Below are 15,133 nucleotides of genomic sequence, written 5' to 3' on the forward strand. Positions count from 1 at the left end.
TGAAGGATTCATTATTTTGCAGGAGATCTATGTGCAGTAGTAGCAAGTGCCTTCCTCAGCCTGTGGCAGGTAGTGGGATGCTCAGGCTTGATGGTGTGCTATTTCTGGACAACTGGGCAAATCCAGCCAAGCTAAGCCCAAAATCCTCCTTTTGCCCCTGGAGAGTCATCTCCTGTTTGTACCACTTCTCCCAAGCTCTGTGTTTCTGCAGTGTCCTCTGAAGGCGGAGGGCTGTGCAGCAAATCTTAAACTGAGAGGTCTGTCTAACTGAGCAAGAGAAGCCCACTTTCTCTGTCTTCTCTGGCAGGAGTGAATAGTGGTCCCGGAGACTTCACCTTGTATTGTCCTCTACACACACAGGAAGTACTCAAGCTATTCTGCGAGACATGTGATATGCTCACTTGCCATAGCTGCCTGATGGTGGAACACAAAGAACACAGGTGGGGCTGACAGATTGCCTGAAATGGGCTGGGGAGGGCTCTGGATTTCTTACTTTCAAGAGCTCTGGGGCTCCCCATGCATCAAAATCTTCTCCCTGCCCAAGCCAACCTACAGCCCCTGGGCTGAAGTTTTCCCTGCTCCTGTTGTGGTACTTCCCTGGAAAAGGCCTAATGGGCCAAGAGCCTGTGGTGCCTTAGACTTTCACTAGAAGTCATCACAGCCTCCATGGGTCTGGCTGAGACAATCCCCTGTGGAGATTGCCGCTTAGTTGGCATGCTCAAAGTAGGACTCAGCCCTTCTCAGCTTTTTCTTTGCCTCATCCCCCAGGTGCAGACATGTTGAAGAAGTTTTGCAAAACCAGAGGATGCTTCTGGAAAGTGTGACTACACAGGTGGCACATAAGAAATCCAGTCTACAGACATCTGCAAAGCAAATTGAGGACAGGTAGCACAGGCTAGTGCCTTGCCGGTGCTGGAAATGCTGTGTTCCTCCACACCCGGGATTCTGACAACAGGCTATCAGATGTAGTGCCTGTGAAGAGGAACTGTGGTTAAGCAGATGTGGGCATATGTCCTTGAAGGCATATGTCTTGGCCTTAGAGGTCTCAGGGCCAAGGAGGGATCATTAAGTCATCACTTGGTAACTGAGACCAAGCTAGGTCAGGATGATCAGAGTGAGTCTGGGTCAAAGCATACATGTTATGAACTAGCCAGAAGTCGGTGCTTGAGAACAAGGGTACCAAGCAGACACTAGGGACGAGAGTGCTGCTTATTATGAGGGTGGAACAAACCAGGGGCAATCTGCGCTTTATCACCCCTTTCCCTGTGTGTTCTCTATTCATCTACAAATCACATGAAATCATTGGTATTTTACATAGGAAGAGGAAGTGGTAGGTGCTGAGAGCACCTCATGTGGCAGGCACTGCATTGGGTATCATGTATGCATTATTTTATTCAGTTCTTGCCATTCTTTCAGTCAGGGATTATCTCCATTTTACTGATGAGGAGACTGAGGTTCATAGAGGTTAGGTAACTTATCTGAGATCACACAACTAGCCAGTGACTGTGCTGGGTTTAGACGCTGGGTCTGTGGTGACTTCAAAGCCCATGCTTTTTAAATTTTTAAAAATAGCTTTACTGAGATATAATGTACATATCATAAAATTATTCTTTTTAAATGTATAATTCAGTGGCCTTTAGTATATTCACAGAATTGTGCAACCATACATAATTACTGTCTACTTTTAAAACATTTTCATCCCCCCAAAAAGAAGCCACATTAATATAAACATTATTATATGTTTATAATAAATATTATATAATATGTTTATTATTTATTATATAATTATATAATGTTTATTATTGTTTATTATCTAATATGTTATTATGCCAATAGTGTAAATATTATTAGTCACTCTCCATTCCCCCAACACCTCCCAGCCCTCAGAAACCACTAGTCTGCTTTTTGCGTATTTTTGCCTCATGGTGACATTTATTGGAGCATCCTCCTTTTAAAGACAACAAATTACAATAAATCATTCCCATACTTTCTCTTTTGGCCCTACCTCTAGTGCTGTGTCAACTGGGGGCTACTGGGTTGACCTGGGTGTAGACTTGAGGTTTACCTAGAGAAAACCAAACTGAACTTTGATCAAGTGGGGCTCAGGTGTACAAAAGGTGGGGTGGTGGAGGAAGGCTCTTTTTTTTTTGTATTTGGTGTCTGCTAGGCCCTGATCTCAGTAGGCAGCCTCCAAGTTGCTTCTTATGTTTGCTGTCTCTTAGTCTTCATATAGTCCATGAGGAAAGCTTACCATGGCTTGTCCCATTGTGTTTACAGGATTTTTGAAGTGAAGCATCAGCATAGGAAGGTGGAAAACCAGATCAAAATGGCCAAGATGGTTCTGATGAATGAGCTGAACAAACAGGCCAATGGGCTAATAGAGGAATTAGAGGTATGTATAGACAGATGGATCAGATGGATGGGTTCAGAAACCATCCACAGATCAAGCTAGTCCCAGGACCGAGGGAAGCCTAGGCTGTAATTCAGATATGCAGCTTCCATAGCTCTCTCCTGCTCCCTGTATTTTAAAATGTCAGCCTAATTTTGGGAGGGTGGCTCATGAAGGGCTAGAAAATCAGGTCAAGCTGATCTTTGATGCTCTGTCTCTTAGGCAGCTTCCATCCTTAATTGCACAGGGTTATAATCTTGGAAGAGAAAGTCATGAAACAAACTACCTTCTTCGCTAATCTATGTCCAAGAGATATAGACATTTATTCATTTCCTCTTTCATTTATTACCCAGTCCATATGTGCACCATAAAATCTCCCACCAACTCCCCCTCCCCTTTTCTATCAGCCAGCATCCCATGACAACACTCTGCCCTACTGTCCTCTCAGAGGGGTAGTCTCATCTGATTCCATCAGTGACATACACAGGCCACCAGACTTCCCAAGCAGGTGGATTACAGTCCAATAACTGTCTTCTCTCTGTACCCAGGGGATTACTAATGAGAGAAAGCGGAAGCTGGAACAGCAGTTACAGAGCATCATGGTTCTCAACCGTCAGTTTGAGCATGTGCAGAATTTCATCAACTGGGCTGTCTGCAGCAAAACCAGTGTCCCTTTTCTTTTCAGCAAAGAGCTGGTAAGAGGAATCTCCCAACTCCTCAGCCTGTTCTTGAAGCTTATCAGAGCATCCCCTTTGTCACAGGGGCAATGAGGTGGTCCTTGGAAGTGCCTTTTCTTTTTAGGATGGAAGGAGGAATAAAATAGCAGCTCCATCCATCCTTCAAATTCAATCACTGCTTTTGGGTTAGTAAGTAAACACCATCTTTCACCAAATCCCATAGTGCAAAGAGGACACAGGTGCTGAAATGGTCCTGCCCTCCCAATGGTAGCTCAGTTGGGAAAGTCTGTAGCTTTTTGTCATAGGTCACTGGTTCAGACATTACCCTGGACATGAGTAGTGTGCTAGGCATCTCATAGAAAGTTACTGGGGTTTACGTGGGGGTCTGAAAGAAAAGGAGTTGGAGATAAGGTTGAAGTATTAGGCTTGAGAGGACGGCAGCACCCAGGAGAGGGAGCAAGAATTTTGAGAGAAGTTGATGGAGTTTATATTTGAATACTTCGAGCCTAAGGTGCCTATAGTGCATCCAAAACCAACTCCAAGCTACCTACCATTAAAAAGCTGTTCTAATATATGGGTGTGGAAGTCAGAAGAAAAGTTGGTTTTGGAGAAGGAGATGTAGGAGTCACCAGGAAATCAGTGGTATCACCTTGCAAGAGTGTGTGGAGCAAGAAGAGAGAAAGTTGGGAACCCAGGGAACACCATCGTTTTCAGCATAGACAGAAGAAGATGATGAGTGGAGGAGAGTGAGACGCACTAGTCAGAGGTTGGAAGCAAAACAGAGTGTGGTACACAGAAACGAACAGTTTCCAATTTTAAGTGACCCGTTTGGCAATGCTGCATGGGTGAAAGAAGATGAATAGTGAAGAGCAGCCTCGAGATCTGGGAATCAGGCTATCTTCTGAAAGAAGCTCCAGCAAAGTAGAAGGGTCAAAAGCTAGAATGAGGAGACTGAGGATGGGTGGTGAGGAAGTAGAGACAGAAATGAAAAGAAGAAAAATAAAAACATAGCCTGAGAAGACAGTGAGTTGGGGGAAACATTTTTTAAGCTTGGAAAACATTTGCACACATGTATGTGGTAGAAGAGGTTGAAGATAGAGAGGAGGGGTGTGTGGTGGGGTAAGTACACTGAGAAAGCAGGAGGAAGGATATAGAGTGAACTGGTTGACCTTAAACACAAGGGCAGTCCCTTCTGAGATGGGAGGACAGGAAGGGGACAATGCTGTAGTTAAGTTTGAGGGTAGAAGGGATACAAGTTTGGGGTAATTTATCCTTTATGGTGTCTTTTTTTTCTCTGTGAAATAGGAGGTGATAATAAGAGGGTTAAAACATTGGTAAGTAGCACCAAAGTGAAGATTTTAAATGGTCATTGAGTGCAGTGGAAGAGAAAGATGACAAGAAGTGACAAGAGAAAGGGCTGAGGGGTGCTGCTGAAATTAATAATCACTGAAGTGGCCCCAGGTAACATGGCTTTGGTATGACTGGATTACCTAAGAGTAGGAGTTGGTGATGGGGAGGGAATTAGGACACTAGTGATATCATTACTGTAAATGACAGGAAACTGGGGAGTCCTGTGGACTGAAGGAGCAGGGCTTGGAGAGGTTGAAGAACATACTCTGAAAGAGCATGAACTTGTTATGACCAGAGTGGGTTGTTGGAGTTTAAAGGTCTCATAGGTAGAATGGTTGTAAATGATTAATAGGGTCTAGGTATGGTGACTAAACTGAAAACAAGGTGGTTGCCATGCAAGAGATCAACGAAATAAGAGGCTAAGATGTTAGTTGGGACATTAGTTAACCAGAGGATGGCAGGGTAAGTTGGACACTTGCCAAAGCCCTGGATAAATGGGAGAGTTAGTGATGAGAAATAGATGAAAGTGATGGGAGAGGAAGAGGGCTATTGTGTAGGACAGAAGGGTGTTTTACCTGCAAATGGAAGTACAGCAATGGGGAGCTCAGAAAATGCCTGCCCCCACTAGGCTCTTAAATTGAGGTGATGGTAGAATGAATGGAGCACCAGTCGATGTCATGAGTGAGAATGACAAATCACTTGAGGCCTGAAAAGATAAGAATGTAGGGGTTCCAGGCCGGGTGCAGTGGCTCACACCTGTAATTCCAGCATTTTGGGAGGCTGAGGCAGGCCGATCACGAGGTCAGGAGATTGAGACGATCCTGGCTAACACGGTGAAACCCCGTCTCTACTAAACAAAATACAAAAAATTAGCTGGGTGTGGTGGTGAGCGCCTGTAGTCCCAGCAACTCAGGAGGCTGAGGCTGGAGAATGGAGTGAACCTGGGAGGCGAAGCTTGCAGTGAGCTGAGATCATGCCACTGCACTCCAGCCTGGGCAACAGGGTGAGACTCGGTCTCAATAAAATAAAATAAAAGACTGTAGGTTCCAGAAGTCTTGATAAGAGGAAAGGGATCAGCTGGGAGGATGGGCAGGTGCTAAGGTGCAAGAGAATGAGAATATGGAGGATCACCAGAGGTTAAACAGCCATGACTTTGATCCTTTCAGCTTGTCCAAAGAGTAAGGGAAGGGGAGTTGTCATTTAGGTGCAAGATGCCCAAATAAATGACCTTTGGTGCTGTTGTCAGATTGTGTTTCAGATGCAGCGATTGCTGGAGACAAGTTGTAACACAGATCCTGGCTCCCCTTGGAGTATCAGATTCACCTGGGAGCCTAACTTCTGGACCAAGCAGCTAGCTTCTCTTGGTGAGCTTGGACCCACCCACCCAGGCCTACCCACCCTTTGGGCTTTGACCTAATTACTTACCTTACTGGTCAGCATATGCCTAAGAAAAGCACTCCCTGGGACTGCCAGTGGTCTTGGAATCATTCAGCAAACTTTTTTTCTTTTTTTTTTTCTGAGGGGGAAGAGGAGAAAATGAGGAATTTAAATAACAGTGGCAATATAGGACTTTGTATCAGGACCAGTTGAAATCTGAGTTTACCGTTCTGTGTAAATGTCCTGTTACCTTGGTTTTATTGCTGAGAAGGAGACAAGACAGTCACCCTGCTCTCTAGAATGCTGTATGGCAGTACAGATGAATGTGTGTCTCTGTGGTCACACAAAGGTATACATGTGTGGGCACAAGCAGGGGTATCTCAGCAACAGTGAAATTGCGTGTGCATGTTTGTGTTACACAGACATATCCTTTTGAGTTGAGATATAAGCAGATAATTCATGGCCTTGTGCATTTTTCTTCCCTGCTGCAAACATTTGCTGGCATTCAGTCTTTAGGCAGAATGTAGGCAGCTTGAAGTTGTGCCTGTGTTGACAGCCTAACGAGTTTGTTAAACTGATGGCCAGCTGCTGCCTTCATTTGAGGCTGTTAATCTTATTGAAAATTTGTTGAACTTGGCAAAGTGACAAATGATATGTAGGTTTATTTCTTTTCTTCCCTCTTTCCTTTGATTTAACTCAGCAGACCTTTGATAGGCACCTACTCTTGTTTAGGCCCCAGGCTGAGTACCAAAGAACCAATGGTGAATAAAACACATTTTCCTTAAGGAGCTCAGACTTCCTCTAAGTAAGCCTCATCAAAATAATGAGATGAAGGAGTCATTAGACTGAGTTAGCCATAGATCTACTTGTACACAAGGGACCTAGAGACCTCAGGGGGTGGTGCTGGTACCTGGCACTGACCTGGTGTATTAGTCCATTCTTGTATTACTGTGAAGAAATACCTGAGACTGGGTAATTTATAAAGAAAAGAGGTTTAATTGGCTCATGATTCTGCAGGATGTACAGGAAGTATGATCCTGGAATCTGCTCGGCTTCTGGGGCGGCCTCAGGAAACTTACAGTCATGGCGGAAGGTGAAGATGCCCATCACATGGACAGAGCAGCAAGAAACAGAGCAAGGGGGGAGGTGTTACACACTTTTAAACAATCAGATCTCACGAGAACTCGATCACAAGAACAGCACCAAAGGGATGGTACTAAACCATTCATGAGGGATCTGCCCCCATGATCCAGTCATCTCTTACCAGTCGCCACTTCCAAAACTGGGGATTACAATTCAACACGAGATTTGGGTGGGGACACAGCTCCAAACCATATTACCTGGTATTAGAGCTTCCCCACTCTCTTCCATCCTGCTTGCTAAACACAGTTCCCCACGCCTGTATCTGGGAACTTGTTCATTGGTCCCAGGCATGACTTTCTACCCTTTGCTACTTTCTGGCATACTTCCTCCCCACCCCAAAGTTGATTCTTTTTGTCAGAGTCTGATTGGGCTGTTCTGTTGAAAAAAAAAATAAGTGCTATTTGAGAGAGCTTATGTTTTCCCTAGTGGGATAGAAACAGAGTCAGGGCTGAGCATCTGGTAAAAACTGAGCTAATTTCTCAAATATCCTAGGCCCCCAAAGCAGGTCCATACAGGTGCTATTACTGGCAGCATTCTAGACTGAGTCTAGGATATCAAGGGTTGAATTTCCTAATCTCTGTGCCTGGTACAGAGATTGTCGAATGAGGTTCTTTTGTCCCAGGAGCAGGAAGTAGCAAGGTGGGAGCAACTTGAAAAACTTGAAAAACTCTCTATTCTGCATTTTCAGGCTGCATAACTACTGAAGGTGGACAACTGTCCCGGGCAGATGCTCCTGCTTATGGAGGCTTACAGGGGCCATCACCCTTTTATCAAAGCCACCAGTCTCCAGTGGCTCAGCAAGAGGCTCTTAGCCACCCCTCTCACAAGTTCCAGTCTCCAGCAGTGTGCTCCTCATCTGTGTGCTGCTCCCACTGCTCCCCAGTCTCGCCTTCCCTCAAAGGCCAGGTCCCCCCACCCAGCATGCACCCAGCCCACAACTTTAGGCAGCCCTCTGAGATGGTGCCCCAGCAGCTGGGGTCTCTGCAGTGCTCTGCCCTGCTGCCCAGGGAGAAAGAGCTGGCCTGCAGCCCTCATCCACCAAAGCTGCTGCAGCCCTGGCTGGAAACCCAGCCCCCTGTGGAGCAGGAGAGCACATCCCAGCGGCTGGGGCAGCAGCTGACTTCCCAGCCCGTGTGCATTGTCCCCCCACAGGATGTTCAGCAAGGAACCCATGCCCAGCCCACCTTACAGACACCCTCTATCCAAGTCCAGTTTGGCCACAACCAGAAGCTGAAGCTCAGTCACTTTCAGCAGCAGCCACAGCAGCAGCTACCACCTCCACCACCTCCCCTCCCCGCTCCCCCACAGCAGCCACACCCACCTCTACCTCCATCCCAGCATCTGGCTTCTAGTCAGCATGAGAGCCCTCCTGGGCCTGCCTGTTCTCAGAATGTGGACATAATGCATCACAAGTTTGAGCTGGAGGAAATGCAGAAGGACTTGGAGCTTCTTCTCCAGGCTCAACAGCCCAGCTTGCAACTGAGTCAGACCAAATCTCCTCAGCATCTTCAGCAAACCATTGTGGGGCAGATCAACTACATCGTGAGGCAGCCAGCACCTGTTCAGTCCCAGAGCCAGGAGGAGACCCTGCAGGTAAGCATCAGGGTGGCTTGGCATACATATTCTGCCCATCCTAGGATCACTCACAGAACACAGCCTCCCCACATTTTAGCTTGTGGCCCTCTCTCTACAATGAAGATGGGGAAAATATTTTTTGTGGCTGCCACAACCCAGAGCTGGCTACCTTAGGACATGAATCAATGGAATTGTTGGGTGAGTGGTCTGCAGGGATGTTCTGCAGAGGTAGATGAGCAGCTGAGACACAGAGATGTCTTGAAGATGAGCTCCTGGAGGCCTTTCTGTCCACCCACCTACTAGCTTACTGAAACAAGGCAGCACAGGAATACAGTTTCTGCACCTTAGGGCTGCCTTGAGCTCAGCCCTCACATTTCAAGACTACCCTGGACTCAATCTCCCACCTCAGAAAAGCTCCAGAGAGCGTAGTATCCAGTCCCAACTTAGATCTAGGCTCAGTACTCTCCAGAGTAGCTTGGCTTAGCCCTGTCTTCTTGGATGACAGTAGGGACCCTGCCCACCAATGGTACCTTCTGAGCTATGCTGAACTCCTACCAGTGCCAGAGCAGAAGAGAGGCTGTCTCTTACCTTGTCATCTGCCTAGCTCCCTTGCCGGACCTTATGAATCCCAGACAGGGGGAAGGGCTGAGCTTAAGGAGCAGAGTGAGGGTCCATGTTAGATGCTGGCAGGCAGCACTTTTATAATATTGCACAGATATAGACTTAAACTTTTTTACTTCTACTAAGCTGGGTATGTTTTATTTGCACCATATCATTTATCCTATCGACAATGTTGTTTGGTAGGCATTACCATCTGTGCTTTATAGGTATGTAAGTGGGAGTTAGAGAAGCCTAGCAGTTTGTCTACATATCATACAACGTCAAGAGGTAGAGCTAAGACTTGGATTCTGGTCTGCTGACATTTCTGTAACGCCACAGAAGTCTTCTTCTTTCCATAGGAGGATATTGGATGCTGCTCCTCTTTTTTCTCAGCTAAAAGACAGTTGAAGAGGTGCAGTTTGGACCCCTGGGATCTTTGCTGCATTTCACATCTTCATTCTTAGCTCTTGATTTTCTTTTTTTTCCCCCAGAACCTCCTGTTCTATCCTCTTCTCTCTACCTTTCTCTCACTTTTTCTATAGTGATGTCCCCTTTAAATCTGTAATCACATTTATATCTTCAAAGCAGCTTTACAGATTTTTACTTTATTATAGAATCTAAGGCCTCACATTTATGCTTCAGTACTGACAACTTCAGATCATGCTTCAATGTCTTCCCCTGAGGCCCAGTTCTTTTGAGGAGATATAGAATAATCCGTGTGATGACAGAGAAGGGTCTAGGGTTCATAGAGGGCCACAAGCTAAAATGTAAGTCAAAACTAGGTTATGATTGCTAAAGTGAATATCACAAAATTAGCTCAGAATTCTTGGTTTGGGTTCCATCCTAAGACTTTCACATTAGCATATAGTCTTTGGAAGAGTTAGGATAAGAGTATTTTTCTTTTTGGAAAACATTTAAGCAGTACACAATGTGTGGGTGGTGACGATGGGCAGGGCAGGGTGAGCACTAGCCTTTGCTGCCACTGCTGCTGCTGCTGCTGCTACACTCTGCAGTCAAACCTACCCAAGTTCTTATTTTCTTCTCCAGGGTACAGATGAGCCCCCAGAATCTGAGGGCTCAAAGCGGGCTCTCTCTCTTGACAAGAATACTGCTGCTGCCTTGCCCCAGGTGTCTGGGGAAGAAACCCCTCTTGGTGTCCCCCCAGTGGACAGCACCATCCAGCACTCTTCTCCAAATGTGGTGAGAAAGGTACTAAAGGAGCCTGTTTTCCCTGACCACATGGGACCCACTGCCAGCCAAGACCTCAGGCACTTGGAGGAGGAGGATAAGGTGGGGGGAGGAGCATCCCTGTTCCATCCCTGGACCCTACACAGCCCTGATTCATGCCTTCTGCCCTAGTGAGTCAGCATTGTAGATCTTCCTCCTCCCCATTTCCACTCCCCCATTCACACTTAAAATGGGGCCTCCTGGGCTTCATGCAGAGTGTAAGGGGGAAGGGAAAGAAAGCCAATTTATTGAACATGTCCTCTGTCCTCTGTGCTTAGAACCGTGTGTGCTGCTTCACCAGCATTATCTCACCTTGCCTCCAACAGTTGTGGAAGTGAGCATCCCCATTGTATAACTAAGGAAACTGAAGTCCAGGGCCCTACAGCTAGTAGAAGAGACAGCTGAGGTTTATTTAAAATGAGATCAGTTAGAATCCAAAGCTTGAACTTTTCTCTCTACAATGAAGATGGGGAAAATATTTTTTGTGGCTGCCACAACCCGGAGTTGGCTACCTTAGGATATGAATCAATGGAATTGTTGGGTGAGTGGTCTGCAGGGATGTTCTGCAGAGGTAGATGAGCAGCTGAGACACAGAGGTGTCTTGAAGATGAGCTCTTGGAGGCCTTTCTGTCCACCCACCTACTAGCTTACTGAAAGTGTTCGCTTACCCTGGACATAACCCAGAACCCTCAACTATCTATTCTCACCTCTGCCCCTTCACCCCCAACCCCTGTCATACCTCTAGCAGGAGCCTCAGTGCTGTGCCATATCCTCCACCCATTCCTCCTAGTGTCCCTTGGCCCTGTTTCACTTACCCTATTGCCTTCTCTGGCCTGGTGCCCTCAACTCTCCAGTGCCTCCACTCCGGCCTGGACTTGAAGTTCTGTCAGGTGTTCTGAACTCTCCCAGCCTGTACCCTTGGCCCTGTAGCATCCCTCTGGCCCTGCAGCCCAGCTATGCTGGCTGCTCAGTGTACCTACCCCTCACCAACTTTCCCTAGCTGTACCATCACAGTGCATGTCTTAGATCAGTCAGTCTCAGTGACACTTAAGGACAGTTTAGAAAAAAGAAGGGATGGCAAAAATGAAATGTCAACTTGGAAATTGCTGGTAACTCTTGAGGCTTTTTGTCTGTGCCTATCTTACCCTGTTGAAAATGGCTTGGCGTAGAGGCCCTTGAGGTACTGTATATTGGCCCTTTGTGGCTCTTAGATGTTTAACTTCTTGTATTTGGGCCAGCCACCTAACCATTCATTCATTCATTTAATCATTTAATGCACACACACACACACACACACACACATTAATCTCCAAGTATGTGCCCCATATTCTACTAGGTGCCAGGCATACGTTGGTGAATAAGATAGTCAGTCCCATGCTGGAGAGTACAATCTGGTGGAAGAGACAGTTAAGCAACAATAATAAACTGTGGTAAAGTGCTATAATAGTCATTGGGGTACACCCCAATGGAGTACCTAGCTCTGGGAGAGGGGGCTGTTGATGGACGACTTCTTAGAGGACATTATTCTAAGCTGAAATTTCGAAGAGGAGAAGTTGGGCTAGTGAAGGGTAGAGGGGTAGAACAAATAGTCGAAAGGAATGGCAACTAGGAAGCTTCAGAAGTGAAAGAAAGCCTGGGGCAGTTAGGGGGGCTTCAGATAATTTGTAATTTGGTTGATAGGATCATGAGACACACTGGGGAATGGGATAGATTGAGACCAGAGGAGCTGTAAGGCCTTGTAAATTATGCTTTGGGGTTGGGATTCAGTCTTGGGGGATGTGAGGAGTAAGTGAAGGACTTCCAGAAAGGAGGGATATGGTTTGAATTAAGTTTGAAAGATCACTTTAGCTGTGGTAAGGGAGACCAGAATAGTACAGAGGAGAAACAGGAGGCTTAATGAAATCAATAATAATAGGAATGAAGAGGAAGCAAAGATTTCAAGAGATATCAGATCACAGGAGTTTTAGCCTCAGTGTCTGATTGATGATAGGTAAGGCAGAGAAAATCCTTTGGCTTAACACCCAGGTGTTTTCCCATGCTCCCATCCCAGTGGATCTGTCTTGACCCACTGGAATGGGAGTATGGGAAAAAGAGCATATTTAGGGGAAGAAGTTAAGTTTTGAATTATTGATATTCTTTTGTGGAAGACACATTACAAGATGACCTGAAGGCAGCTAGCTCTAGATGTCAGTAGTTCAGAAGCAAGCATGAGAATTGCTGTAACTGCCCGAAGGGTTCTTCTTGCCTGCTGCACAAATGAAGACCATGGCATTGCAGTAGAGAAAGAGTTTAGTTAATGTGAGGCTGGGATTTTTCAAAGGCAGTTTGGGGAAGGGGTGGAGGTGGCTAGAAATGGGTGCTTGCTGCTGATTGGTTGGGATGAAAATGAAATCATGGGTTAAAGCTGTTTGCTTGAGCTGAGTTGCTTCTGGATGGGGCCGTAGGAGTGGAATTGATGGATCTAGATGAAGCCATGGATGTCAGACATGCAGAAAACTTGAAAAGATATCTCAAAAGGCCAATCTACAATAGGCCCAGGAATGATTAGGGGAAAGGCAAGAGGTGGGGATGGGTAGGTTAGATCAGATCTTTTTCACTGTCATAATTTGCTCATTGATATAATTTTTGCAAAGGTGGTTTCATTGCCAGTGCTCGGTTGTAGTGGAAGCCATGCAGAAAATGCTGCTTCTCATTTGCTGAGGTTCAGTTCTGTTCCTATACACAGAGCAGAGGAAAGGAGCTGAGCCACATACATGCATGGAGTCAGTGCTGCCTGTGTGAGTGGCCCACAGGGTTCCCTGAGCAGCAAGGGGTGCTGCCCTCTTGTGTGGCTGCAAGTTGGCAGTGGGGTTAGCAAAGGTCCTAGAAACTCTAACTTCTCATTTTGAGCTTCTCCTGCCCCTTATTAAAAGGGGCTCCTGTAGAGGTTTGGAGGGACAGATGGCCTGGCATTCTTCACGTGTTTCATAGACTTTTCATGGCTTGAACTCCCAGAAAAAGGACCCTCAAATTTGTCATCCTGGCTTAGAGGAACCTTTGGATCGGCAGAGAGAGATCAACCCTGACAGTGAGAGCCACTGGTTGTCTACAAAACTACTGCAATAAGGAAAAGGATTTTCTTTTTGAGGAAATTTGTTGTCTTGGAGCTGGGGTTGGGCAGGGTGGAGGGTGTGAAGCTCAAGGATAGCAAACAACATTCTGAGCTTTTTACCATTGAGTGATAATATTTTGTATAGTATTGTTCTAATTTTTTCATAGGTTTTTACATGGATTATTTCATTTTATCTCTTTATCCTAGCGATACTATGAGGAAGCCACTTTCTTATTTCCCTTTGAAAGATGTGGAAACTGAGACACAGAGAGGTTAAGTGACCCACCTAAGAGTTATACAGCCAACCCATTGGGCAATGTTAGGGCCAGACCACAGGTCCTTGACAGCTCTGTGTTCAATGACTAGGTTAAATTGCTTCCCTTTCTGCACTGCAGTGTGACGTCTCACCTGCTGAATTTTCCTGTCTTTACAATCCTTGAAGTAGCCTGAGGCTTTGCTGGGGAGAGGTCTTAGGACCAGCCTAGTTTGGTATTGGTTGTTTTATCTGGTAAAGGTGTTTTGTCCTCCAGCCCACTCCCAGCCTGTGCTGGCCTGTGAGTGCCAGGAAAGTCAAAAGAATCTATCTGAAAGTCACGGACCAGAAGAACCTGTGGCACCATGCACGTTTCTGTGAGTTCTACACTGACTGTTTATCACCAAAAGAGGACTTTTGGTGAAGCAGAACATCTGTGTACAAGTACCTTGGAGCTGGTGCTTTGTGAGCCAATGGTGGAAACAGGTTGCTGCTGAAAATGAGATGTGAAAGTTCTGGAATGGGTTTTCTAGTGGCTTGAGCTCTGCAACCCCTTTTGAATGAATTTTGGTATTTGTCTGGCACCAGCTGTTGCCTAAACTTCCTAATCTTGGTTCAGTCACTCTGAAAGAAAGACCATGGCTACAACCCTACCACAGCAACCCTTACATCTCAGGTGAAGCTGGGAGACATTCTGATGCCTTCATTTTATGCTTCTGAACCAGTCAACTGCTGAAAAATACACACAATCCTTTCTTCAAGGGAGTTGGCTGGGTGCGGTGGCTCACGCCTATAATCCCAGCACTTTGGGAGGCTGAGACAGGCAGATTGCTTGAGCTCTACAGCTTGAGACCAGCCTGGGCAACATGGTGAAACCCCGTTTCTACAAAAAAAAAAAAAAAAAAAACGCAAGAAAATTAGCCAGGCGTGGTGGTGCATGCCTGTGGTCCCAGCTACTCAGGAGGTTAAGGCATGAGAATTGCTTGAGCCTGGGAGGCAGAAGTTGTAGTGAGCCGAGATAGCGCCACTGCATTCCAACTTGGGCAACAGAGCGAGATTGTCTCAAAAAAATGAAAAGCTCTCATGGAGTCAAAGCTGTAGGCATCACAGAAAGCCCTATCTGAGTCCCAGTTCACCTGCAAGAGGGACCTTTCTTCTGCTGCTCGTAACATAGCCCCGGATCTTCAAGAGAGGACTTTGAGGCCACCAGCGTGCTATTCATGGCTTAGAAGCCTGAGATGTATTTCCAGTAAATGATACAGAAGCAGTAGGCATTCCTGTGATGCAGACTATTAAGAGTGATACAGAGGAGTAAAGGATAATGATCAGGCAGATAGTATTTATACCATTATCAAAGCATTTTGATGCCCGATCTCTTAATTTGAGTCTTATAAAAACTCAGTGAGATTTACATTAACCTGTGTAGGAGGAAATTAAAACCCAGAGCTGGA

At 46.0% G+C, this 15,133-nt stretch overlaps 1 protein-coding gene across 9 annotated transcripts in view; it reads left to right on the top strand.

Annotated features, from left to right (window-relative positions):
• The window catches only part of LOC105488738 (tripartite motif containing 66), a 67,472-nt gene that overhangs the window by 31,367 nt on the left and 20,972 nt on the right, over window positions 1–15,133 (top strand). For 8 of the 9 annotated variants that reach the window (XM_011753100.2, XM_011753110.2, XM_024795015.2 and 5 more), the window contains 7 exons: window positions 308–440; window positions 769–885; window positions 2,278–2,392; window positions 2,938–3,084; window positions 5,663–5,780; window positions 7,625–8,529; window positions 10,159–10,320. In XM_011753100.2, the coding sequence (XP_011751402.2) occupies window positions 308–440; window positions 769–885; window positions 2,278–2,392; window positions 2,938–3,084; window positions 5,663–5,780; window positions 7,625–8,529; window positions 10,159–10,320 (1,697 nt within the window). The other variant, XM_011753116.3, reaches the window with a different exon arrangement.

The sequence above is a fragment of the Macaca nemestrina genome, chromosome 12 (genome assembly GCF_043159975.1).
Source record: "Macaca nemestrina isolate mMacNem1 chromosome 12, mMacNem.hap1, whole genome shotgun sequence".
Taxonomy (NCBI): domain Eukaryota; kingdom Metazoa; phylum Chordata; class Mammalia; order Primates; family Cercopithecidae; genus Macaca; species Macaca nemestrina.